Source organism: Lepus europaeus, chromosome 13 (assembly GCF_033115175.1).
Source record: "Lepus europaeus isolate LE1 chromosome 13, mLepTim1.pri, whole genome shotgun sequence".
NCBI classification, from domain to species: domain Eukaryota; kingdom Metazoa; phylum Chordata; class Mammalia; order Lagomorpha; family Leporidae; genus Lepus; species Lepus europaeus.
This window is the reverse complement of record NC_084839.1, coordinates 34,122,091-34,149,808: the sequence shown is the minus strand read 5'-3', so window position 1 is coordinate 34,149,808 and position 27,718 is coordinate 34,122,091. Positions and strand designations below refer to the sequence as shown.

Here is a 27,718-nt window from a genome sequence, read left to right as displayed (position 1 = left end):
CTTGAACCAGCACCCATGTGGGATGCCAGCATCGCAGGTGGTAGCTTAACTGTTACCCCACGAAATCAGTCCTGCAAATTTTTTTAAAAGTGAGTTTGTGACCTAAAATGGCAGAGAGCCACCTCTTTTGGGCCAAACATTCAGTGTACACATGAACCATCCACATTTTATTTAAAATGAAATTCCAATTCAATAGCTTGGTGTCGCCGATCCTTGGAGCGCATGGTATCAGAGGCCAGTCTGCCCTTCCTGTGTATGCTGGCAGGCTGCTCTCTGCCCTGTAAGCACACTGCGGGTTTCTGGACAGCAAGACCACTGCCCGTATTAGCTGGCTCCTCTCTCAAGTAGGGACTAATAAAAAAAAATACACTGTTGGGCCTAACAGGTGTTCTACAATACTGCTCCCAATGAGAGCATAACTAACAGTCACTACCAACTAAAAACTAACTTTACTAAGAGTTTTTCAAAGCCAAACAGAACAAAATCTCAAAACCCCAAAACTCCCCACCCCCAAATAAAGCCTGTCCTTTCTCTTCTAGTAGTAAGTTCTCTAACACTGAAATTTAAATATATCATGCATAAAATTCATCACGGTTAGAACAAGAAGTACATTCGTTTGAAAGGATAATTCACTATAAAAGGCCATTTTTTTCCCCCTCACTGGAGATGTTCAGTGCAAGTAAATAATGTGGACATTAAAGAAGCCAGGATAAACCAAATCCCTGCTACAAGGCACTTGAAGGTGTAGATTCTGGATAAACTGTTTACCTTGCGGCGATGTTGTAATTTTTAAAAAATGCCAAGAGGGGAAAGTTCTAGAAGATGAGTTCGAGTGTAGAAAAGTGAAAATGGGATTTCAGCATAAACATAGTCCCTCGCCCAACCTGCTGCTCTGAAGTTGCACAAGTTGTAAAAGAAGTTATTTATTTAGTCCTGTGGCAGATGAGGCTCTACAATAGGGTAAATGAAAAAAAAAAATTGCAAGACATATGTGTAAGGAATGTTTTTATGTGTGCAAAAGGAATTTTTCATGTGATATAAATATATACACGTACTATTTGTACTTATAAAAATACCATATGTAATGAGAGCAAGGCATACATATTTATAAAAATACCTTTATCTAAGTAAGGCAGTAACGTTTAATGTTTCTTCAGTACATTCATATGTAACACATGTACATGAGTGCCAAAGGGAACATATATTTTGAAATATGAACCCCAAGTAAAATTCCCAGGAATGTGGGGTAGAATTAGGTATTGGCCCAAGGAAACCGGAGCAGCCGGCGTTGGAAGACAGGAATGGACGCCGGGTCTCTTATCTTCGGAGACTGTTTGTGCTTGTCAAGTTTCTAACATCACTTCCCCAGAATTCGGTATTTGACTTCCAACCTCGTGGCCATGTGACCTGCCAACTCGCATTTTCTCTGAGGCTGTTCACACTCCGCCCAAGGACTCTGCTTTGCAGAGCCCTGGCGACCGCTTCCTCTCCGGCGTCACCATCTCCTTAGCCGCGGCTGACAATGCAGCTTAGCGCGCGCAGCCCCGGGTGGGGGGCGACGCCGCGGGGACCTCAGGCGCACACCTTCCAGGAAAGCCAGGCCCACCTGGAGGGTCCCTGCTTTGTGCCAGGATTTCCATACAACCTGACAGTCCCCGAGCTGGGGCTCAGCCCGCCGGGTCCTACTCCCCGGGGTCCCAGCCCCCTCCCCAGGCCTTCGCGGCCGGAAAACGCCGCCCTTTCCTGTCTCCCACTTCTTCCCCGGACAGACGGCTCGAGGAGCAGGAGACGGCGAGCGATTAGGAAAATTAACCTTAATTAGCCGGGTTCACGGTCGGCCGCGGGCGGAGGGGCGGGGCGCGTCGCGGCCAGGGCCCGCTTGACCGGCGGGCGCAGGTGCCGCCACGGGCGGAATTTTACACTCCCGGCCCGGCAGCTGCGCCACCTGCGCCCGCTCGGGCGTCTGGGGCCGCCGCCACCCGCTGGCTCCGGCTTCCAGCAAATCTCTTCGCCAGAGCCGAAGGAGAGGAAACGCCTCCCCCTGGACAGGAAAAACCTGCAGCGTCGGCGGTTCTCCGCGTGCCACTTTGCTCAAGCCCGGGGGGGGGGGGCCCTCGGCGTCTCCAGGGCGCCAGATCCACTCTCCGGGTTTTGGTGGCAGCTTCTCGGGGGAGCGAGCTAGAAACTGACAGAACGCGACCCTCCCCTTCTCCATCCCCATCCTCCCCCGCCCCGAGCCCGGGCTGCCGGTGGCCGGGCAGCGGAGCCTCGGCGCGGTCAGGTGGTCCGGCTTGGCCGTGGCCTCGCACCACGAGGGTCGGCTGCTGGGCGCGCGGAGAGGTGGGCGCACGCGGCTCCGCGCGGGTGCAGTGCCATTGTCCTCGCGCGCCGGGCCGGCTGCACCCCGGGTCCCCCTTGGGGCCGAGCGTCCCGCGATCTTTCTTTGTGAGGACTTTCCTTTCTTTCCGCCAAGCGCAGCCGCATCTCTCGGGAGCGGCGCTAGGGAGTTCACGGCGAGCGCCCATTGTCCCAGGGCCCGGCGACCCCGCAGCCGGGGATCACGCGCGCGCGCCCCCGCCCGCTCCCCCACCCCCGGCCCCGGCCCCTACCCCCGGCCCCTACCCCCGGCCCGGGCACAGGTACCGCGGCGGCCAGGGTCCGCGCGGCCGCCCGCGCCCTCGGCCCCGCCCCGGCCCGCCCCCCGCGCCGCTGGCCCCGCCCCGCGCCGCCCCGCCCGCCGCAGGTTCAGTCCCCGCGTCCGGCGGCCGCGCGCTCAGTCTCGCTCGCACCTTCCGAGGCGGCCTGGGCGCCGGCGGGTGGGCAGGGCCCTGGCTGGGGGCGAGGGACAGCCCCGAGAGACCTGGCTGTGGCCCCGGAGCGCCCTCACGCCGGCTCCGAGAGGATAACGCAGTGAGCAGGCGCCGCGCCTCCGGCTGGATCTGCGCGCACGAGCGGGCGCCCGCGGGAGGCGACGGTGCGGGGCGCCCGGCCCCGAGGCAGCGGCTGGGATCCGCGGCGGTGGCTGGTAAGTCGGTAGCAGTCTGGGGCCGCGCGTGCCCTGCCTGTCTGTGGGTCTGTCCTGCCCGGGGCCGCGGGCGCGTGCGTTGGTGTTGGATTTAGAGACCCGGCGGGAGCGGGCACCCCGAGCCAGGGCCTCGCCTGCCCAGCGGGTGGCCCGAGGAACCCAGGGGAGGTACCGCGGACCGGAGCGGGGGTCGGCTGGCACGGCCGGGGGACGCAGGGCGCTCCATCCCCCTGAGGGTGGGCCCGCGCGGCCGCACCGCACCCTGCGAGCTGTTGACAGAAGCCTTGTGGGCGCGTGGTGCCGTTCTGCGTCCGAGCGCGAGCCGCACGGGGCTGCCGCGCCCCCCTCGTGGTGGGCCGAGCCCAGGGCCCCCCGGGAGCGCCCGGAGCCGCTCCGCCGCGTGCGCCCTGCGCCCCTGACCGGGGACCTTGTAGCTCGGGCTCCAACCTGCGGAGCTGGCCGTTCAGATGGCGTGCTGCAGCGTTTACAAGATCCTCGCCCCTCCCCTCCCCCCCTCCACCTTGAACGAAGTGTGTGGACGCAGACAAGTATCCGACAGTGAGGACGACTGGATCTGGCCCGGCTCTGTTTTTTTGTTGTTGTTGTTGTTAAGAATGATCGTACTCCACCCCCGCCCCCTCGATTTGGGGAGGCATGTGTTTCATCTTATAAATAGAAAGTAGCATATTTTTTGGCAGGACCGCCTTTATGCTGTACAGTCCAGGAGAGGTCAGTTTAAAAATAAATACGCACTTGAATGTTACGGTACCGAGAGCCAGGCTGTGGCTGGGACAAGCCGCGTGCACAGCTTGCGCAGCGTGCATCAAAGCCCGGAGCGCAGCTGTGTTGAAAGGAGTAAAAGCCCCGGAGTGCCGCCCAGGCCGACAGTGGAGTAATTACATTTTGGTTAAGGAAGGAGGAAAATGTGAATTAAACGGAGCGCGGCAATGGGGATGTCCGGAGGAGACTGCAGCCCCGTCTTTGGGGGGAGTGGGCAGCTGACGGTGTGTGGAGCCAAGGCTGGGGGACTCTGGTGGGTGGGGACTGATGAATGTGTTAAGAAGGAAGGGATTCCCTCCCCACCCCCCACTCAGCCCTGACAGCATCCTGGAGGTTCTTGGGGTGCCCCCTTTTAAGAAGGAGCAAGAATTGGGGGGAGGGGGCAGCAGATGTTCATACTTTACTAGTTTTCTCTAAACAGCAGAGGGAGAGTTAAAGGCTCACCAGGAAGCCACAGTGATGCCCTGGGGGAGTCCTAAGTGTATTTAAACAACACCTAGAATGTCCTAACTTAGAAAAGAGCTTACATCTACCAAGGAGTAAGTGCCGCTTGTTTTCTGGATAGTTCCAGAAGTCTTCTCTTTGATAGCACCTGTAATTTGTATGAGCTCTTATGGGCAGTTAAGAATAAGCTACACAGGTGTGTGTGTGCGCGCATGTGTGCACAATAAAACCCCTTTTCAGAATCGGGTTAAGCACCAGGAATAAGTTGGGGGCGGTTGTGAAATGTTAAGCAGTATCACGTGTGAAAGAAACGAGAAAAAGGCCACTGGTACATTCAAGGAGTGGATGAAAGGTCTTGGTGAAGACACTCAGAAGAATGTAGGCTTCCCGGTAGGCCGCACCCCTTGAGTGGGGTGCCAGCAGTCCCTGGTTCGCTGCTAAGAACCTGGGAGGAGGCACCCTGACAGTTCCGTGTGCCAGCGGTGTCTGCTGGAGAGTGAGGGGATGGGTCCCAGGACTGTGGTAGCAGCTAGAGACCTGAAATAAGACCAGCTCCCTCTTCCTCAGGCTGAGCGCAGCAGTTCTGTGTCTCAGCGGAACGTGGAGAGGCAGCTAGAGTAATAAGCATTGCACATTGTTTTGCTCTTTATTGCAAATTTAAATGTGGTGCAAATGCCTAAATGCGAAGCCAGGACAGTTGGCGCAGAAGGGCTCCCACAGGCCAGTTTGCCTTGTCTGTCTGTCCTCCAGCTTCTCCTTTAAATGTGCTGTTTTGTCTCATGTCCAACATAGTCACAAAAGCTGCCCCTTTTCACTTAGAAAATTCTGGTACTCAAGCAGCATTGAGGCTAGCATAGCTTTAACCTGTATCACCTCCAGAGGTTCAGCAGGCTGTAAATTCACATGCTCTGCCCGTTAGCTACAGTTTCATCCAGAGGGTAGAATACAGTTCATAACTCGGAAAACCTCCAGGAAGACCGCTTTGATTTCTTTTTTTTTTTTTTTTTTTTTTTTTATTGAGGATATTGGTTTCAGTCTGATTTCATTCAGGCCCAGCCTAATTTCATTCTAACCAAAGTGCTGTGGACCTATTTTTCTTCTAAGAACTAAAGGTCTATTTTTAAACGCGGCATGTTTGCCAGGCATCAAGTACAGCTGTTTGAAACAAGTCGATTCATCCAGCCACACACTGTCCTTTTCCGAGTGTGGAAGCCCAGGAATGCTCCTGATAGCTTCACCTCGTTGCTTGCTTTGGATGTTCAAGTGCTTGCTCTATGGACCTCATCCTAGGGGCCAATAAATTGTGCCACTCAGCCTCTTGCTTTGATTAACTCCTTTATTTCTAGCAACCATTCCGTGAAAGAGGAACTGTTAATATACCCATTTTACAGGGCTAGAGACTGAGGGCAGATTAGTTCTATTGCTTGTCCCGAGTTAGATAAGGAACATGAACATGTAGTTTAACAGAACAGTGTGGGTGTGCACAAGTGGCTGGAGCTACAGGACAGTCAGGGGGCGCTTTAGAGGGCTGGAAGAACCATGATGTTGAGAAAGCTTGCTGAGTCCCAGGGCCTGGGCACCTGTGCTAACTCTGGTCCTTAATCATTGGGCGCCATTGGGCAGCTCACTTAGCCTGGGCGCCTCCCTGGGGATGCTGATGTCACGCCGAGGATGGAAGGCGCCCAGAGCCACAGCGCAGGGAAGGGCGCTGGCCCAGGTGCATGTTTGCATGGTCCTCTCATTGAATATTCATAGCTCTGCTTTGATGGAGATAGGCGAGTTGCTCTTGTGTTCCAGATCAGAACACAGGCTCCAGGAGATGTAGTAAGCTGGCCAAGGTCACATTGCCAAGTGAGTAGCAGAATCAGGGTTTTAACTCAAGTCTGTGTGTGACCTTTTCCTAGATACCACCCCCCCACCGCCACATCCCTGGGCAAGGATGGAGGGCCAGGGGAACTATGACACCGGGTTCTCGCTGTGGCTTTTGACTCCCAGCAAGGAACTCATGTCATCTCCTGCCCGATATCTCATAGCCCCCCAACCACAGGATAAATGGCAGTGCCTGCCAGCCTGGGGAATGCCATGTGCGTCCTTGTGTTACAGATAGCGCTTTCTGTGCTGGATGACTGCTAGCGTTTAATTTACACCACAAACGAAGGGAGTGAGCAGGTGGACACGTGGGGGACTCTGGAACGAGGAAGAAAGCCACGCCACAGCAGGCATGAAGTGGAGCTCCCGGGTGCACAGTGTCCTCGCGTCAGCTGTCACAGGGCAGGGGACATGGGGTCTGGTCACCATGTCTGGATGGGCATCACGTCTACAGTGCCACATTCTTTGGTCCTGGTGCACGTGCAGTAGACACAGCCACCAGTGCTGAGGGAAGGGCCAGAGCCAGGAGCACGCGGGGCGGGAGGCGCCGGGCTCTGCTCTTGCGGAAGTTGGGGTCTGTCACAGTTCATGCTTGCCCTGCACGCTATTAGATAAGCTTCCTGGGCAAGAGAGGGAGAGCAAGGGAGCGAGCGAGTGGGAAGGCCTGGAAACCACGGACAACCCGGGCGCTGCGGGCCTCGCTGCCTTGTGGTTGGCCATTGCTGGAAATACCTGCCCTGACCTCAAAACTTAGGGTGACAGCCTTGGAGCTGTCCATGCCCATTTAGAGTCTTTCTTTCCTGCCTCTCACCCTGTAAAGGACACAAAACACCCTACAAACCAGAATAAGTCAGCAGTTGGTTCTCCAGCAACAGTCAGGCATGTTTCTTTCCTTTAAACAGAAAAGAAAAAAAAAAGCCTTGCCTTGGCCTCAGTAGCCTGCAAACCAAGTTAATCCTTCAGGTTTTTTTTTTTTTTTTTTTTTTTTTTTTTAAGATTTATTTATTTATTTGAAAGGCAGAGAGAGGGAAGGAGGGAGAGGTCCACCCTCTGCTGGTTCACTCCCCAGACGGCCGCAACAGCAGGAGCAGGGCTGATCTGAATCCAGTAGTCAGGAGCTTCTTCCAGGTCTCCCACAAGGGTACAGGGGCCCTAGGACTTGGACCATCTTCTACTGCTTTCCCAGGCCATAGCAGAGAGCTGGATCAGAAGTGAAGCAGCAGGGACTCGAACCAGTGCCCATGTGGGATGCCGGCATTGCAGGCTGCGGCTTTACCCATTGCACCACAGCACCGACCTAATCCTCCAGTTTTATAATATGAAGCATGCCAGTGACATTAAAAAGGTGCCACTTTCTAAATAGCAAAGCAAGCTGTGTGGAAGCCCATGAGTTCCGAGCTAGCGTCTGCTTGGCCCTTACTGCTGGCCTAAGTCATGAATTCACGTAGAATCCTACGATCCCAAGTTGAAAATTACAAGCAGGAAGATTGTCAGTGACTTGGGAATGAGTTGTGTGCATGAGAAATGTTAGCCTCCTCGCCCTTAGTTCTTCAGAACGGGGTCATTCACCTGCCACTAGCCGGTAGGGTGGCACCTGGGGCACAGTGAGCCCCGGACGGGGGTCGGGAAAGAGTCTGATGAAGGTGCATTTCGGTAGGGCTTTGCAGAGCATCAGCTGTGTCAGGTGTGTGTGCACCTCCAACAAGGAGGCAGTGTCCGGAGTTTCTCACGTGGCGCTGCCTCCAGAGCAGCTGCAGGACTAGTCCGGCTGCACACACAGTCTGGAAAATGTTGAGCCATGGGCAGAAGCCACACGCCCCAGTACACCTGGCAGAGCTGCAGGAGCCCGTGGGCAGCCGGGAGAACACGGGCCCGTGGGGATGGGGCAGTGAAGACACAGCTTGTGAGAGGCAGCGAGCACCCATTGGTCTGCCGTTGGATGGGAGTCAGTGGGGACAGTGGAAAGATAGGGACGGACTAGAGGTGGGAGAACGAGGGTCTGGTCTCGGCTCTGACCTCTCAGTCTTTCTCGCGTCTGACGCGAGGCATCTGGCTCTAGATCTCAGGTCCTGTCTGGGACGCGGTGTGCTGGGATGAGAGACTCCTAGTAGCCAAGCCATCTTGCTGATGGCACTATGGGACCAGGAGGCAGCCTGAGCAGACACAGAGGGCAGGGGACTTCAAAGGCAGCTTGCACGTTTGGGTGACAACTTGAGACCATGTTTGTAGACACATCACGCCCATGATGGATCGCTGTCGCGCGTTTACTTGAGAAAGGCCCGTTCTGCTCAAATACATCATCATCATTTAGGCTACACATCGTTTTAAAACAAGCAGAGGCCTTTGGGGGTGACATGTGGCTTTGCCATTTCGGAATGTGTTTGGTTTCTTTTCTTTTTTATTTATTTATTTTTCTGGAAAACTTTCTTGCCAAGGGTCAGTTCTGACCTAAAACATTGATGTTAGCACAGCAGGAGCCCAGGCGGTGAGCCTGTTCCAAGGTGACTGGCTCCCCTTCCCCAGACCCCCGTCCTGCCCTTGTCTCAGAGCCTGGGGGCAGGGGAAGCAGTGCTGGTCTCCAGCTCCTGGAATTCTGCTTCCTCTTCCTCATTTGAAGTGTTGCCATAGTGCCTGTGCCTTCTACCATAACCATTATTAAATGTTACTAATTTTGTTACTTGGGAGGCAATGGGACAGAGAGCGCCCATCTATTGCTTCATTCCCCAGATACCACAGTGGCTGGGGCTGGGCCATGCCAGAACTCAATCCTGATCTCTCTTGTGGGTGGCAGGGCAGGGACCTGAGTATGGGGGCCTCACTGCTCTCTCCCAGGGTGCTAATTATTAGCAAGAAGCTGGATTCAGGAACAGAGCCAGGGCTTGCACCCAGGCATTCCAGGATAGGATGTGGGCATCCAGTGGCTTCTTAACCATTAGGCCAGACTTGCCTGCATTTTAAATGCTCATTTGTTCACCCTGTAGCTGCCTAATTAGACTCTCAGCTCCTTGAAATGAACCTAGTTTATCTTACCTAAGTCTCAGGGGCAGACACCCCCAAATCCTCTTGTTCTGGTGATAGGATCTTCCAAGCTTACTGTGGAAACTGGTCCAGCCTCCCCCCACCCCCGTCTTCTCAGGTCTTCTGGCTGGACCGTGGCAACCTGCACCACAGCGTTCTTGTGTCCACCGAGAGCACGGGAGAAGAGTTGTTGCACCTGCTGAGGCTGCCTCTCACCGGCCATGACTGTGCAAGCCAGTTATTTATTAGTGGATATATTGATCATCTGTCTCCCCACGTTCGAGTGTACCACCGCTATGACCTTACTTCCTAAAACATTGCCCGGCGTTTCAGAGATGTTTGTTATTGAATGAATAGAGGGGCTTGGTGACGGCACCTGGAAGCCTGCTTCTCCCTGGGAGCCACCCAGCTCCCTGTGTATCTGTCATCGCAGCAAGCTGGACACGTTTCTTTCTTTCAGGTGGCTTTACTGTGAAGTGTCTTGCTCCCGTGAAGTCTAGTGGAAGCCGTTGCTGATGGGTAGATTTTGCTCCAGGTCTCTTGGGGGTTGGGAATGGACTGGGGAGGGTGGGAGTGCTTCACCTGTCGGCCTGGTGAGCACGCTGCAGACGGATCTCTGGTGCTGCGCTGGAGTAAAACAGGCTTCTTTCACATTACAGTTTTGTCTTTTTTTTTTCTTTTCCTGCTCAGAATGGGGAGTTAGGCTGTTGGCACCAAGACATTTGGGAGTTTTTCATGCTCTACTGAAAACAGGTAGTAAGATCCCAAGAGTGCAAAGAGATCCCCACTGTGCGCTTCCAGCCCCTTTGACTCCTCCCGCAGCTCTGGTTGTTGGAGCAATGGGCAGTACTAGTCGCCCCTTGCACTGATTTGGGCTCATTGCTCACCAGGGCCTCGCCAAGCACTTTCTGTTCCATGCTCCCAAGATGACGCCTACCGGTGCTGTGGCCACTTTACAGACGAGCAAACTGAGGCTCCCAGAGGGCCTCACTGGCTTTGCTTGGAACCCTTAACTCCAGGGAGGGTGAGACAGAATGATGGCATTCGTGTAAGCTGGTAAAAAGACGTTTGATTGTAAAGATAGCCTTTTATTAAAAATGAGACCTTTCCTCCCTTGAAATTCCCTAGAAGCTAGATGTTCCTGCAAGTAATGTTAGAATTACAGACACTGGCGTTTCACAGCTGGAGGGGAGTTTATCTCAACCCCATTCGCATTCTGGCATGAAACAGGCCCTAAGAATTTAAGCGACACTGAGCATGACGGCTCGCTCGGTGCAGCGCACTTTTGAACATGTTTTTGTAGGCAAGGGAAAAAAAGAAAACTGCAAGTCCAATACACGAGCAGATGATAACGTAATTTCTTTTGCTGAAGAGGAGAGGGCTTGGCCTTTCTTCCCAGTCTCCCTTCCATTTGCCACTGTTCCAGGGATGCCTTCCTAGAGCCCCGAGGGTTCCAGGGCAAGCAGAACACGGGGTCAAGCCCCACGGTCCTAACATACTGTGTGCCTCTAATACTGAATGTACACAGATGGAGAGCACTAGGCCATGTGGGCTGTCACCGGGGTGTGTACACACAGGGGCACCATGGGGTGGAGGGGATCTGCACCCTCTCCCAGGGCAGGGATGCCCATCACCCTCCCTTCCAGCCCCCGACGGAAAACTTCCCGGCTTAGGCCTCTCTAGTGCCCATTCTGCAACTGGGCACTCGCTGCTGCGGGCTTCGTCCTCATCAAGCCCCCGCAGCCTACCTGGGAACCTTAAATCGCATGCCCGGTTCCTTACTTGGGACCCACAGGCGGCTCCCGGCGCATTTAAAGAAGACACCCACGTCCCCTGCGAGTGCTCCCTCCCCTCCCACAGCCCCCAGCTGGGGCGCCATGGGAGCTACCTGCCCTTCCCCCGTGGGCACGAGTGTCCCAGAGCCCCTTTGAAGATGGGATTCCCAGACAGGGTTTGAACTAAGCATGATGTAGGAAGGCCTCCTGCTGGTGGTGTCCATCCTCCCTCCCTCCCTGAGACACCTGCACCCTTCAGCCATCTGCTCACACTGTTGGCTCCCAGTAAGAGCATGGGGAGCTGAATGCCTGGGTCCATTTTATAGGAGCTGTGGGCCAGATCCTGCCCTTGGGGGATTAAGTAAGTCACGCTAACCCAAACGCCAGGCTTCATACGCTTTCGTGACTCCATTTACTCCTGTGGATTTCATCCTGCCCGCCTTGACTTTGCCCGTGTAGTTTTGGTCCCCAGTTTGCCCGTGGCACTTACGTGGAGGCTCTGTCTGGGCTTCATGTCACCCTCAGATTTGATGAGAGCATGCGCTGTGTCTTTCAGGTCAGGGGGGCCTATCCAGAGGTTTTTACTGCTTTGCTAACCTCAGCGTGTGATGCGCGGTCTCCCCGTGCAGCTACCCGTCACAAAGGTCCAGGCGCAATGAGGTACCCCGTGGACGTCTTCCCACTGCCCATTGAACATGCAGTTCCTAAGTGCGCAAAATCAAAATTTTACTGAAGAGAGAGGTGACAAAAATCACTGATAATTGTCTCTTTTCTGAAAATCAAGTCAGCGGCTTATGTGCCTTTTTTTTTTTTTTAAACTGGGTGCTTAGTTTTCCAAATGTTCTAGAAAATGGGTCCATGATCAAAAGGAGAAAAGTGTTAGCAGGACCTTAGGATGTTTTTAGTCCTCAGGCCCTGGGAGACTGGACTCCCATGCATTGCTGTGCTCGGGCCTCCGCTTCCCTTGGCCGGGTGTCTTGTGCCTGCACCCGGCTGCCTCCAGATCCTGCAGCTCCCAGTGCCGCCAGTTCAAGGCCCTGTCCCTCAAGACAGAAGAAAAACATCTCAGCTTGCTATTCCATAAAAACTTAAAATGAACCTTGAATGGTATTCAGTGGATATTTTTTTTCCTCAAATATCATAAGGTACAGTAGATCACCAGAGACTCTATTAGAGAAAAATGTTAGGTTGCTTTATGTTTTCACCAGAGCTATAAGAAATCCTGCTTGGGTATTAAAATGCCACCTTTATCTGCCTGGTGACAGTCACGGAGGTCCTGGTGACACTCCGTCCAGAAGCACCGCACCTGGAGATGGTTATGCAGGTGCATGTCGGAAACTGCCCTCCATCTGCCTGGGAGTGGGAATCCCTCTGGGGCAAGCACGGACCATTTCAACCCCATCTGCCGCCATTGTACTGGAGACTGGTACAGAAAACTCTGAGGGAGGAGCTAGAAGTGGCTGTCTTGGCCATTAGGGTTGCATTTCAGTAGGTATCCTGGATGTTCATGTGGACTAAAGATGGTGCCGTGTGTTTGCATAGCTCGCTCGTGGAAGGGTTGCATGTTCAGCCCTTCTGATCACCAGTGAGTTAACCATATTTGAGATTATCAATGTCCATTTTACTCGGGAGGGAATGGGCACCCAGGTGTGCCAGGGGTGTTCTACCCCAGGGTGGTTCCAAGTGTTAACCCCCTCCTTCCCACCCCCCTGACCTGAAAGAGCAGTGTGATGGCTGCTCTACTGGCCCAGGCCGTACGTGTGGTTGGGTGTGGTTTCTTCGGGTAGGCAGTGTGGCAGTTTTTTTTTCCCCAAGTATCTTTGCCAGTCACACACTGATGTTCAAAAGCACCTTTTGGTGTAGGATGTTCATTGTAGTTTCTGGAGGTCTCCTTCTACCTTTTAGGCCACATAAGCCAGGTTTCCCCTTAATTCATACCCTTTTAGGAGGAGAGGTCAGGAGAGCAGGCTCTTTTTTTTTTTTTTTTTTTTTCTCCACAGCCTCATTCTTTGAGTTTGACTTAAATATAACCAGTAGGTCTGAATTTGGGGAACTGTGTTGTCGGATTTTCCCTGAGCCACTGTTTGCGTCCTGCAGTCATGGGTAGGAGTGGTTTCCCTTTCATGCAGCAGGTCCTCAAATATTTGCACTAATCCCAAAGATCTGTTCCATCCTGTAGGAGCTCTCCGGCTGTGTGAAAACACTGGTAAATTATTGCCCTTCGTGGACAAAGGAGGGTGACGATGTCTCACAGATGGAAGAAGCAGGAAAGCCTGTACCATGAGGAAATGTTCAGTGTGAAATGATTGGCTTGTTTTCTCGTAGCAGTCATAGGAAGACCCCGTCTCTCGCCTTTTCAGGACAGGCAAGGTTGAAGAGGGAGAGAGTCGCAGCCGTCTCTTCCAAGCTTTCTCATTTGTTCATTCAACAAACATTTATTCAGTACCTACCCTGAGGCAGGCCAGCTAGGTGGCCACCTTGTGGGGAGACTGTCCAGCGAGCAGTGAGGCCAGTATGACTGAGAGTTCATAGGTTTGAGGCATCCATGGGGTGCTGGGGGGAGCTTAAGAGGCCTTGGGGAGCCGGCAGGAAATGGGCTTCAGGTTTGGGCAGGTTTCCCAGATTGCGGGGTGGGGTGGGGCTTACAAGCTGTCTAAGTGGAGAGGGACAAGGTTTCAGGTAGAATCTAGGTGGCTGCATTCGGTGTGGTTGGGAGGAGGGAGGCAGGTAGGGACGGAGAAAGACTGGGCGGGCCAGAAGCAAGGCTAAGGCAGTGGGGGTGGACAGGCAGACTGGGGGGACTCCGTGCGAGGTCGACGGGACTTGCTCTGGAAAATGAGGCAGGAGGAGGTGCTGGGGTGTCAACCGGGTCTTGGATTTGGATGGATTCCTGCCGGTCACCCAGAGAATGACGGGAAGCAGATGCCTTGGCCAGGCAGGGGAGAGAGAGAGGGCAGAATCCGTCTGGGACAGATTGAACGAGGAGTGTCTGAAGCAGGGAGCCACATGGAGAAGACGACAGGGAGGGAGAGGAGTGCTCCTCAAACTGGAGAGGACCGCCAACTCTGTTGTTCATTTCAATGTCCCTCGCGCAGTGGTGCTGCTGTGCGCAGTGAGCACCTGGTGTGAGCCACGCACGACCCCCATGCAGGTTCAACAGGGCGTGACTGCCTGAGCTCTCAGTGCTGCAAAAGTGCCTGTCACATCCTTGGTTGCTAAGGCGATGCCAGAGTCCCTGGGAGCTTTTCTCTTCCATTCCTTGACTTACATTGCCAAGGACTGGCCCGGGTTCCCGGGCGCACTTCGAGTTGCATCGGTCTAGACTTCCGTAGGTAGGTTAGGGCTGAGGATGCTGTTCGGAAGCTAGCGTGAGAGATGGTCATTGAAGCCACGTTCAGCGATGTGGCTGCAGGGCACCTGCGGAGGAGGGTGGGGGACGGGTGGCAACTGCCCCTCTAAGACAGGGCTTCCAACTTGTTCTGGAAGGGCTCGGTAGTATTTTAGACTCTCAGACCACATACAGTCTCTATCACACCGTTTAGCTCGGAGCTTGTAGTACAGAAGCAGCTATGCTGGGGTTTTTCAACCTCAGTACTAGCGAAACGTGAGGCCGGGGGATTCATTATCTGGGGGAGGTTGTCGTGTGTGTCACAGGTTGTTCAGGAGCATTTCTGGCCTGGACCTGCCAGGTGCCATAGCACACACATAGCCTGCCTCCCCATCACCGTGGGAGTCAAACACTCCGCCAGGCATTGCCGCGTGGCATCTGGAGGGTGAAGTCCACTTACCTGCAGAGGTCCATCACAACACCCGGATGCAGGAAGGTAGCAAATCGCATCGTGTAAGTCCCAGGCGGGCCCAGCTCAGCCGCACTGAGGCCGGATGGCATGAGGATGAGAGTTAGAGAAGACTTCAGCTAGGCAGGAAGTGGCTCGAAAGCGGGTCTCGGGATGTGAGGAGTAGTGGTGCGAAGGTGGGAGGTCGGCCGGTCCACGCCAAGGACGCAGGGCGCTGGGCTTCCGGATGCTGGGAGGGAAGTGGAATGTCAACGGGGCGGGGGGGGGGGTACTATTGTCCCTGGTGAGAGCAGTGTGGTTGTACAGCGCCCATGCACGTGCTTCCTCTGGGAAAAGAATTCACGGCACTTAGCCCTGTTGTCTAAGAACAGGAAGTTTGTTTTCCTCCTCAGAGGCTCGGAGACTTCATTATTTTAACATTTTAATTTTTTGGTCATTTACCAAAAGGTCAACACATGTTTTACTTATTTATTTCTTGAGACCCTTTCTGACAATAGCAAATATATTAAATTGCTCATGAGTCAGAGCTGGAGGGGCTGGTGTCTCGGGTCCCTTATTGGTTCCTGGTTTCTGACAAGGTCAGGCGGGGGTCCCTGCACTCTGGCTGGTGTGGGGATCTTGTGCATCGTTTCCTCTGGATGCAGTCGGTCTTCGGGTTGGCAGGGCCAGCAGTACCGCGGGGGCTGAGAGCCTTACCCCTCCGCATTTTGGCTGATGGACCTGACACAGGGGCTTGGTCTGAGACTGCAGCCCAGGAGCTGGGCTCTGCGCCCAGCTAGCATACACATGTCAGGGATCTTTGTGGGTGTACGTTCCTGGGAGCACCAGGCACTAATCTGTCACTTGCTACAGGGCCCCTGCAGCCTTGGGCCTAGGTTCCGGGAGCCAATCAGTGCATCTCTCACGGTGGGAGGCCTAGCAGGGGTCATGGGTGTAACACTTGACAACGTCAGGCTTGCTGTGTGCCTTGTGCGGTGGGAGGCAGAAAGATGAATGAGACGAAGCTCATGCTCCCAGAAGAGCTCTCAGCCGCGTAGAAAGAGTTCATTCATTCATTCAGCAAATGCGAGGGGACTTCAAAAAGTTGGTGGAAATGTCGAGCAATCCCTTCTTTGTTTTTCCTCATATGCATAAAGATTTATTTATTTGAAAGAGGGAAAGACAGAGAGCTCTTCATCCTCTGCTTCGCTCCCTCAATGGTCGCAACGGCCAGGGCTGGGACAGGCCAGAGCCAGGAGCTTCTTCTGGGTCTCCCACATGTATGCAGGGGCCCAACGACTTGGGCCATTTCCTGCCGCTTTCCCGGGCACATTAACAGGGAGCTGGACTGGGAGTGGAGAAGTCGGGACTCAGCCAGTGCCCATATGGGATGGCAGCATGGCACGGGGTAGCGTTACCAGCTGAGCCACAGCGCCGGCCTTTCTATGGACGTTCTGTGGCAGGCATGCACAGGAAGTCTGCCGTGGCGGGGCTGAGAACAGAAGGCCAGCGCTGCCTTCCCCAGGCCCCCAGTACTGCTGTGACGCAGGAGGGACATGCGTCAGCTCGCCTTGGAGGAGTGCGGAGAGCCCTGGCACGGGGGGAGAGGAGCATGAGAACCCTGTATCTGTTGCTCCACTCCCATCGGACCAGGAGGGCCAAAGGACCTAAATTTGAAGACAAAGGACTAGGAACTTGGCTGCCTGGAGTTGTAGGGGTGAAATCACTATGATTTGAATTTCTGGCACCTGTCAACTTGTTATTTCGGCTCACTGGATGTTACTGCTGCCAGAACGGGAGTTTCATGTAGAACAATTGCTGCCTTAAATAGGAAGCTCTTTTCTTTAATATTTTTCGATGACACGTGATTGTGCATATGTAAGGGAGATAGCAGTAGTTTCGCAAGCAGGGAAGCAGCATCACAGGTTCCTTGCTTCTGGGCAGAACTTAGAGTGAATCCCCTGGCTCAATATGGCTGCAGACCTAAGGGCCACGTTTCCCTCCCCTGTTGATAATGGCCTTGGAGCATCGCAGAGCAGGCTGGGTCCACTAACTGTGAAAGTATGCGAGCAGCTCACGGCCAGAGCTTCCTTAGACTCCTGCCTACCTATCTAGAGAGCCTGTCTGAGCGCTTGTGACGAGCCCCGAGGCTGTCCCCTGTACAGCTAGCAACGACAGCTGAACGAGGCATGACAGAACCTGCCCTCCGTCTGCCTTGTTGTGACTGTCAGGAATCAGTGGCCATTCTGGGTCCTCCCATTCACTCATTTTTAGAGAGAAAAAGGCCCTAGTGGCCTGTCTTCAAAAGAGCAGCCTTGGTGCTGTTTCTGTCATCCGATCTTGGCTCCTAAAAGATCTTTCACATAGTACAATGCAGTCCCATAAACGTGAGGAGTGAACGCTAATGAGCAGGGAGGCTCCCACACGCTGTCTGTGGATCTTGTACCACCAGGGCTGTGAAAGGAACGGGAATTAAGCTCCAGCTATTTATACATAGCTGAAGGTGAGACGGATCAGACCTGCGTGGGTCACAGTGCAGCCTGCTGGTTCCCTCTAGGTTCACGTGCTTTCCTGAGCCCAGCGCGTGGGGCTTCCCAGTCTTGCATCACAGAGCCAGGTCCAGTAGCGACCTGGGGGAGAGCATGTGAGTCCAGAAATAGAACGGCTGTCTTATCTTCTCAGATGGCTGGAGCGAAACGTTAAAAATATGAAAAGAATCCCTCCCACCCTGGTCCCCAGCACGCTCTCGACTGGTTGGGCTCTGGTTGCGTGGATCGCTGTCTCAGATGTTCATTTAGGTTCCGTGTTGAGATTTCAATGCTGTGATCTTTTCCCCTCCTTGAACTGAAAACCTCTTTGTCTGCCTTGGAGAAGTCTTCCTGCAGAGGTTTGCGAAAGCATGGGCATGGCCACCCACGTTGGCCTCATCTTTGAGTGTTTCTCATTGCAGAGGCTGGCTGGTCATTTCGAAGGCTTTTCGGGGAACATGAACGGGACCCTAAGGACATTAGCAGTGACAGTGTTCCCATACAGAGGACTGGAAAGAGCAAGACTGCCCCCCCCCCCCCCCCCCGCGCCCCTAATCAGGGAAGCTCTCCCGGGGCTCCTTCCCCTCCCCAGGGCAACCCAGGCCACCTCTCCAGAAACCTGGATCTCTTTCCTTGTAGTTTCTGCTTGGGAGCCCTTGGGCCTCCCAGAACAAGTTAATAATAATCCCTTTCCCATCACAATTAAACGATTCCTCCAGATCCCTGAAGATTAGCGTTCCGTAAGCTGCTCTGTTCCTTCGGCTTCTCACTGGTTACCGTCCTCTGAGCATGTAGGAACACGTCCCTGGTAGCCTTTATCCCTGCTAAAGGATGGGGTCCGGGGTCACACACAGTGTTCTCAGAGCTTAGCGCAGTGGGGTTACTGCCTTCTCCTGGCTGGCAGCAGAGGGCAAGACCCGAAACAAGGAGGGCTGGAGCTGGGGCAGCGCTGGCGTCCTTGGGCGAGTCGCGGGCCTCCCTAGAACTGCTGGTTCAGGCAGGAAGGTATGGACTAAGTTACTGTTTTGGCTTGGGGTGTGGACGGTGCTGGGAAGAAGGGCACACAGATAGCTGCTGAGGCCAAGTGAAAAGGATCAGAAGCTGGGATGTCCTCGCCAGGGGGCGAAGGCCGGGCCCAGGCTGCCTGCAAGCAGAAGGGAAAAGGCCCTCACGGGCTCCGGACAGTAGCACCCCCTCTCCCGCCTGCCCCCGTTTTTATACATGTGTGTTTGAAATTAACATTGCAGCCTGCAAGAAATTCTTATACCCTGTCTGCACACTAAGAATTAATCTAAAAACAATTAGTAGACAAACCAAGCATTCCTTTCTTAAAATAAACAGAATTTGTTTTAATCCCAACCTCTTTGTTCTTCTCAGAGCCCTGTGAGTTGCCAGTACACTCAGCTCTGAGTAATTCAGGAACTGAGTTTTCAGTCTGTCTGTTTGGTATAACCTCTGGCTTCTTCCCGCCTGCTGGCTCTGCCCTGTTTTGGTATTCTCTGTCTCACTTTGCCCAAAAGATAAGGAAATTAGCAGAGGGCTACACCGGGTTTTTTAGTTTTTCCTCCATTACTGTAGGGATTATTTCTGTTGCTGTCACTTAGGCTTGCATCAATCAGAAGGCAGAAACTAGAACGAGGGAGCCGAGTGCCTTCATATCAGATCCTGGCTTTCCCTTCCTCAGGTCCTCTGGGGTCACGAGGCTCTGGGTTTCCCAACACCTGTGAGTGGGAGCGTCCACTCCCAGCTGGACCCCACCCACCTCGCTCTGCGGGGCTCGTGCTCATCTTGAGAAAGGCGCCAGGTGCCGACAGGAGAACTTGGACCCTTTGTGGGCAAAGCTTTCCAGTGCCCAGCAAGGCTGCAGCATTTGTTTTCAAAGGAGTGCAATTTCCCAGGGGAATATTATCTCTGATGTCATCTAAGGTGGCGGGAAGAGGAACAAGCTGTGATCCAGGAACCAAGTCAAAGGGCTCGGCAGTCCCGGGGGTGGGAGGGGGAGGTGTCCAGACTTTAGGGTCAAAGGGAGGGTTTTTGAGAAGGAGCTACACAGAGGGACCTGTTTGCCCTTTGTGGATCTGGAGAGGCTAGAGCACAGGAACCAGAGTGCTGAGAAAGCTGGATACCAGGAGAGAGTGGAGCCCGAGAGGGTGGCTGACAGGTGGGTGGAGCAGGGAGAGGCCTGAGCGTGGTGAGCAGGCCCCTGGCTAGGCTAGCTCACACTGCGGGGGGAGTCCTGAAGGCTACACGGAGTGGTAGATGCTCTTCCCGTGGCTCGTGGATTGCCCAGGTGTCGCTCCCCAGTTGCAGGCCAGTCTTTCACTCCTAGCTTCCCTTTCTCTTCTCCCACCAGGCACAGGACAAAGCCCTTGGTGGCCCCACGACTCCTGCTCCATTTTTTGCTCTGCTTCCGCGTTGGTCAGCCACCAGCAGTCTCTGAGAGACCAAGGAGGGACTGGGTTTTGGGTTCTGGTATGCAGGACCATGAGGCCCTAAAATATCTTCTGTGTCACCAGCCGCCTCCCAGGCCAGGAGCTGCACACTGCCTGCCCTCCCTCCCTGGGGCGCCCCTGCTTCCAGCTGTTACCCAGCACCCTGTGCTCTCCTGCTGTGGTCCTTTCCATTCTGCAAGTTACAGACCAAGGCTGCCCCTCCCGCAGAGAACACACACTGACTCGGGAGTATGTATTTATGTCCATTTTGTCAAAACCGAGACGAGGCTCGGCCCCTCTGGGAGGTCTTCCTGTCCACACACTACCATCCCGGACTTTGCTCTTGAACCATGTTTTGCTCTAGAAATGCGCGCGTTGTGCTCAGTAACTCACAGGACCAAAGTACCAGGCAAAAAGTTGGCGCTCATAAAAAGCATTCAGAGCCCTGTGTATTTGTTCATTGGGCGTACTTCTGGAAAGGTTTTATAGACTTGCAATCCCAATCAAATATACTGCCACACGTGTGCAACTCTCTTCTATACTGGAGATGGATATCTTTGGCGTGCTGTCCATTGAGCATTTTAAAAGTTGTTCTCTCTTCTTTGAGACCTGTATAGGATTTGTTTGTATGGGTACACCTTAATTCACTCACCCAGTCTTTACTAGGTGGACAGCTGCGTTGTTTCCAACTCTTGGCCGATATAATTGCTGGTTTCAACAACTTTGTACAGTATTTCCCAAATGCATGGGCTGGATAGATTTTTAAGATTTTTATTTATTTGAAAGACACAGAGAGGTAGAGAAAGAGGTCTCTCATCCACTGGTTCACTCCCCAAATGGTCACAACGGCCAGAACTGAACCAATCCGGAGCTGAGAGCTTCTTCCAGGTCTCCCACACAGGTGCAGGAGCCCAAGCACTTGGGCCAAGCCATCAGCAGGGAGCTGGATTGGAAGTGGAGCAGCTGGGACTCGAACTGGCACCCATATGGGATGCCGGTGCTGCAGGCCTGGGCTTTAACCTGCTGGGCCCTGGATATTTCTCTTGAAGAGGAATCTGGGGACAAAGGGCTAGTTCTGATTATTGCTGTGCTGCCTTCCATCATCAGTGTATACAGGACCTACTGCCCACCCCCACCAACCCAGAGCGTTGACACTTTACATTTCTTTAAAAAAAAAAAGAGTTACAGAGAGACAGATCTTCCATCTGCTGGTTCATTTCCCAAATAGCCACAAAGACTGGGACTGGACCAGGCTGAAGCCAAGAGCTTCTTGCTGGTCTCCCACATGGGTGCAGGGGCCTAAGGACTTGGGCCATCTTCCACTGCTTTCCCAGGCCATCAGCAGGGAGCTGGATTGGAAGTGGAACAGCTGAGACTTTAACTGGTGCCCATATGGGATGCCAGTGCCACAGGCAGCAGCTTTACCCACTATGCCACAGCACCGGCCCCACACAGCTGTGTCTTAAACAGGCTTTGTAATGTGCCCCCTTCACTAATGGAGGACTGAGAATTCCCAGGGCCAGTGCTTATTCAGTGCCAGGTCTAACTCCAGAGCCCAGCCATCAGGCTGAGTGCTTGGTAGCTGTGCAGCCTTGGCAGAGGGACTCCACATCTGTGCCCTCAGCAGTGACTTGTTCCTGGAGTGGGGATGTTCAGGCATTAACAGTAGCAGCCTCACGGGTTCTTGTGGGGGGTGTAGGACATGTCAAAGGTTGGAACAGTGCCCAGCGACACCAAAAGCTCTCAGTATTTACAGTCGTGTTAAGTGCTGCTGGCTCCCAGGAGACACGCATACCCTCTCCAGGACCAAACACATTTTACCATGAAGGAACCACCCCATCGCTTTCTGCACCAGCGGTAGCGGAAAAGAAAGAGCAGGGGGTAGGCAGGTGCAACAGAGAAGTTGTCACCTGGCATGCCCATGTCTCATGCTGGAGTACCTGGTTTGAGTCCTGGCTTCTCCACTTCCCATTCCAATTTCTTGCCAGATGCTGCAGAAGGTGATGGTCATGAACTTGAGTCTCTGCCACCCACATGGGAGATCTGGAGGGAGCTTCTGGCTTTGGCCTGGCCCAGCCCTGGCTGGTGGCAGGCATTTGGGACAGTGAACCACAGGATGGAAGGTCTCTCTGGCCTTTCAAATAAAAGGGGGAAAAAAAAACTTGTTTAAGTGTCAGCCTGGACAGGGGAAACTGATAGCACTGCCTGGACATCCATTGGTTGATGAGCCCAGAATACCCCGGAAGCAGAGGGGAAGTAGCATTGCCTCTGGTGGGATCAAGCATGCGCAGGAGCTGGAGCAAGAGAGATCACAGATAAGACAGAGGGAACGGTCAGCTTCCAGATACTTCCAACACCACCAGCATCCAACCTGTAAAGCTCTAAGACTGACATTTTTGCCCCATCCCCTTTTTAAAACTTCCAGTATATGTGCAAGTTCTCGTAACTGACACAAAGTAGGAATTCAGTCAGTGTTGCTGTGTGAAAGTCATGGAGTAAACGCTGCGTAAATATTTACAGAAAGAAAAATGCCTTTGAAGACCTCTTCCCACCCTCCCCACGTCACCCCTCCCCCACTCTTTCTACACTTTATCTTTTGCCACTCCCTCCAGCATTTGTCTCCCGCCACTGACCTAAAACCTGGCTTCCCCCAGGCCAGCCCTGCAGGGACTTGTTGCCTGTGGTGCTCAGCCAGGAGGACTGGGAGTACAGAGGCGCTTCCTCCCCCTCCTCCTCACTGTCCCAGATCCTTGTTCAATGAAAGGGAAGCAGTGAGTGATGCCCATGGAGGGGCGCAGCCCTGCTCTCTGGCTGGAGCTCCGTGCGATTCTCTTTCAATAGTTTGGGCCACCCTGCTCTGGGTCCCGGCCTTGCATAACCCTGGCTGCGCCAGCTGACCACAGGCAGCCCTCGCAGGCCCTGGAACAGCACGCTGCCACGGCAGCTGGCTTCCTGGCCATGCAACCCAGGGCAGCTGTTCCTCCTGCAGCCTCGGTGCCCCGGCCACTCCTGCCCTGGGCTGGGACCGTGTGCTGTGCACTTCTATCGGAAGGGAGTTCTGTAGGAACACCCGAAGCTTCAACTTGTGTTCTTGCCCTCAAGTCCCAAATCAGAGCTCCATAAACTTAGGGGGGTGGGGAATCCGGCCCATGAGCCTGTTATGTTTGGCATCTTGCTGGTCTGCCCGCTCTGAGGGGGAGCAAACCTCCACCCCACACACCGCAAGCCAGCCCATTGCCCCAGGTGCCTGAACAGTAGGTGGACACGTGACCCCGCCAGCCCCTTCCCAGTGAGTTGTTACCTTGCCAATGGCTGGCTGAGCACAGCTCTTGTCACCTGTGACTGGCAGATGAATTAAACTCTTGCTGAAAGGAAAGAAAGGTGAGGGAGAAGCCGAGGAGGGGCTCCCGCTGCTACCGTGGCCAGGCGGAGGCCAGGCGGACAGGGGAGGTCACCGCGGAGCCACGAGGGGCGTTCTCGCAGTGGGAAGGTCTCCGCTGCTCCCTGGCAGTAGAAGCTGATCGAGTTGAAAGATTATTTTCAAGAGATAAGAGTTTCTCCTCAGTAAAACAAGGGCTGCTTCTAGCTCTCCTGATCTTGGCATACGATATGGGGGTACTTTAGAGGGTCCTCAGAAAAATGGAATTGGAAAATGAGTTTATTTTGGTCCAAAAGTCTTGTTATCCGCATGTTTTTTTCATAGCATGTATTTTCCCTGAGTTGTGTGAAGACCCCACGTACGTGCAGGGGGGTGTCAATCTTCTACACTAGGAGCAAATTCCCACACACCTCGGAGCTATGACAACACCTAGCTATGAGCTCCCAGCTCCTGTGCAGCAGGAATCCAGTCCAGCATCTCGCTGGGCTGTGACTCAGGTGGGAGCCGGGACAGTGGCCTTCTGGGGAGGGGGGGGAACCCCTCCCAGGCTCCCTCGTGGCGCTGGTGGAATTCATCAACCGAGCCCCCTCACACACACACACACACACCCCGCCACAGCTTGGGCTTCCAGAGCCAGCAAGAAAAGTCTCGCCCTCGCCGGCTCAGGAACCACGCCAGGGGGTGACCGGTCACCTTTGCTGTGTCATCTTGGTTAGCAGTGAGTCAGTGAATCCCCTCGCAAAGGCATTAACACCGGAGCCAGATCGCAGGGGGCCATCCCAGAACGTGCAGACCTTTCCGGCGTGTTCCAAAAGCATTCCCGAGCGAAGACCAACCTATTAAGATCAGCACACGTTTCCTTTGAAATGAAACAGTTCTGTTCTCCCTCCATCCCAGAACACCTCTGTAGCCTGTAACCCTTTGTATTCTTGGCTACTACTGGATCCCAACACCAGCTCTTCTGTTTACTGATATGTTGATGACACCAGGTAATTTTTTTTTTTTTACTCCAACATCTCCGTTCTCTCATTTGTAAGAATTCATTTTCCTACATTTTTTTCTCTGAATATTTATTTGAAAGAGAGATCTTCCATCTGCCTGTTCACTCCCCAGACAGCCACAACAACCCGGGGCTGGGCCAGGTTGAAGCCAGGAGCCTGCAGCCTGCAACTCCATGCAGGTCTCCCATGTGGGTGGCAGGGGCCCAAGCACTTAGGCTACCAGTAATCAGCAGGATCAGAAGTGGTGCAGACGGGACATAAGGGGTTACAGGCATTGGTCTAACCCACTACACCAACACATGGGCCCCTCTCCTAAGATTTTATTGGACACTAGCATCTAATAGTCACTGGAAATTTCCTAATAGGACTAATAAAAACGCTATCTGTCTTGATGGTGTGCACAGCAGAGCAAAAGAGAAAATATATTTGAAAACAAATCAAGTTGATTCTAAGCTGAAATCACTCTGGTCACCAGCTGAAAGCAGGTCTTAGAGGAAGATGACAAAAATCCGACCTGGCCAGAAGTGGTGGTGTCACTGGCTTGGGGCTCTTCCGTCTCTCTCTCCTATTGCTTTTCTGTTGTCTCTTAAAACCAAGCTTGGCAAAACCGTTATTAAGCCGAGTTTGTACCCTGCTTGGGGGGCGGGGGGGGGGGGGGAGGCAGGAAGACGAAGTGGAGCCTTAGGTGGGCCCCCGCCCTGCCGTCGGTGGGCCCTGAGGCGTCACCCGTTGTAACCCGCTCCTGTTCCCTCTCCAGGTTTGTCCTTGCTCCGGAGGGCGCTGGAGGATGTAACGGAGCTGGGAGCTCCGGAGCGACTCGCAGACCCCACCGCATCCCCCGAGGCCGCTGGAGTAAAATGATGTGACACTTCCACCCAAGAGGCTCTCTTCCCAAACACACAACATCGGTGGCCAAAGCAGGCCTCCCCCACCGCACCCCACGCGAAGCAGGCACCCCCCGACTCCACGATGCCAGCCAAGACCCCGATTTACCTGAAAGCTGCCAACAACAAGAAGGGAAAGAAGCTGAAGCTGAGGGACATCTTGTCCCCCGACATGATCAGCCCCCCGCTCGGGGACTTCCGCCACACCATCCACATCGGCAAGGAGGGCCAGCACGACGTCTTCGGGGACATCTCCTTTCTTCAGGGCAACTACGAGCTGCTGCCCGGCCACCAGGAGAAGGCGCGCCTGGGCCAGCTGCCGGGGCACAACGAGTTCTTCCGGGCCAACAGCACGTCGGACTCCGTGTTCACGGAGACGCCCTCCCCCGTGCTCAAAAACGCCATCTCCCTGCCGACCATCGGAGGCTCCCAGGCCCTCATGCTGCCCTTGCTGTCGCCCGTGACGTTCAGCTCCAAACAGGAGGCCTTCGGGCCGGCCAAGCTGCCCCGGCTCAGCTGCGCACCTGTGGCCGAGGAGAAGGCGGCGGAGGACGGCGGCGCGCTGCGCCCGGGGGACACGTCGTGGGCGTCCAGCGGCTCGGCGTCGCAGTCCAGCCAGGGCAGGGACAGCCACTCCTCCAGCCTGTCGGAACAGTACCCCGAGTGGCCGGCCGAGGACCTGTTCGAGCAGCCCGCGCCCTGCGAGCTCGCCCAGGGGAAGGCCAAGTCCGAGGAGTCCCTCCCCGACCTCACGGGCTCGCTGCTCTCCCTGCAGCTCGACCTCGGGCCCTCGCTCCTGGACGAGGTGCTCAACGTCATGGACAAAAATAAGTAGCAGCACAGCCAGTTCTCGTCCTTGTGGGGTAGCAGGTGGCTGCACCAATACCACCACGCAGACCAGAGCGCCCGCTGCTGAACAGGAGCGCTCCCGTGGCCATGTTTGCCGCTGGGGGATGGGTTTTCTAAAATAACGTTCCTACAAAGTATTTTTTTACCTGTTATGCTCTTCCTGTTGGCAAAAACAATGGGGAGCGGGGAGCAAACCTGGCCGAAAGAGGAAATGAGTCGGGGTGCCTTTTCAGCTGCGTGCTGGTGTTCAGCTCCCATTGCTTCTTGGCAGACACAGGAGTCTGGTTTGGCCAGGACTGATACTAACTACCAAGGGCTGGTCCAGTCATGCTGAGACTCCGACATTTTCTAAGCAAGAGGAAGTCGGAATTTATTTAACACCTAAGCCTTTTTTTTTTTTTTTTGCTAGACTCTTTTCTATATTACATTGGTTTGGGCTCACCCTGGCAAATTCTCCAGTGTTAAACGTTTTTGTCTGTTTTCACAACTGAACAACTTTATAGGCTTTTGGGAGATTGTCTTGTACTTCTTATATATATATATCCCTATATATTATTATATCTGTATTGCAAACTGTTGACCATCAGCTACATGTTGGTAAGACATAAGCAAAGTATGACTGTAACTAAGTTATTTTTAAAGTTAAAATATATTTTTATGTGCCTTTGGCTTTTTATTGCAGAGTCTACATTTTATAGAGGATACATCCAGTGCTGCCCTCTGACCTGTCTCCCTTGGGGTTCCATTGTAAGCCGTGCATGTGTATGTTTGGAGAAGTGTCTTCATACCTAGCTTTATTTTCCCCTCTGTCTGTTATCATACGAAAGTGTAAAGGCACAGGTTACTCATGATGCTTCTGCAGAGACTCTGGGCTACACCATGCAATGTTATTTGGAAATATAAGTATTTTAGTACAGTACATACTTGCATTACATAGGTACTTCATACAACACAATAAAAAGTAAATGTTAAAATTGAACTTGCTCGTTTATAGCAATGAACATGAGATAAGAATGTTTCTCTGAATGTAGCTAGAAAAATTACATCAGTATATGCAACCCTTTAGAATAAGGTAGAAAATGCTTTCTATCTACCTTATTCTGATTACGGCTCAAAGTTTGAGAGTCGAGAAACAGGGCCTCTCGACTTTAGGAGAAATGAGCATGTGATGTCCGATCTGTTTATCCACACTGGTACCAGTCTCTCGGTGCTTGGATCTGGGGGTCCCCTTCCTTTAACCCCTGCTACTGCAGACTGGAACCCTTCATGACTGCATGGCGAGTGCTAGTGTGGACAAGCCCTGCTGCATGGTCCAGACTGAGTAGAGAAAGGCAGGAGAGAGTGCCCCACCTCCACTGCCCCAAGGACGTTGATTGATGAAACAGGAAGAGGAAGTTCGTGAACAGATTCCTGTGCCTTTACCAAGCACTCCTTACCCCTCAAAGGAAAATACTTGACAGTCACTTCCGGCTCTTTCTGCTGGAAGTGTATTCTCACAGTAGCCTCCTTTCTCAACTACTTGAGTGATTCTTTCCCTAAGTTTGGAGCTGTCGCAATTCTGTCATCGTCTGAAATCACCTTTAACCCGCAGGTGGAATGCACTTGGGATGACTAAGGAGGAGGAGAAATGAGTTCCTTTAGAACACTGTGTGCTTTCCTTCATTTCCCAATTGCTTGAGTGCCTATCTCATGACTTTCTAGTGTTCTTTTCCTGTTGGGCCACACCCTGCACACAGGTTACAGCTTCAGAGAGAGACTTCCAGCATCTTCTAAGTCTTGCTAATGAGGAAGAGGCCAGTGTAACTTGTACCCTGGAGCCGATTTTGCCAGACTCTTCTAACATCGTTATTATTGATCATATTCAGTCTCCCATTTCACCCTTCATTTGTAGGATGGCCTCCGGGAAGAGATTAAACTAATTGGTGAGATGAGGAGTAGTGTGCCCATGCATCTTTTCT

General features: G+C 53.6%; 1 protein-coding gene across 1 annotated transcript; it reads left to right on the top strand.

Moving 5' to 3' along the window:
* Positions 1-2,799: 2,799 nt before the first annotated feature.
* CDC42EP3 (CDC42 effector protein 3) lies at positions 2,800-26,739 on the top strand. The gene is made up of 2 exons (XM_062209280.1): positions 2,800-3,025; positions 24,785-26,739. Exon 2 carries the CDS (start codon positions 24,997-24,999, stop codon positions 25,744-25,746), a length of 750 nt encoding a protein of 249 aa, XP_062065264.1. The 5' UTR covers positions 2,800-3,025; positions 24,785-24,996; the 3' UTR covers positions 25,747-26,739.
* Positions 26,740-27,718: the final 979 nt, after the last annotated feature.

Coding starts and splice junctions, on each gene's coding strand:
- CDC42EP3 (XM_062209280.1), top strand. CDS start 24,997: ATGCCAGCCAAGACCCCGATTTACCTGAAAGCTGCCAACAACAAGAAG.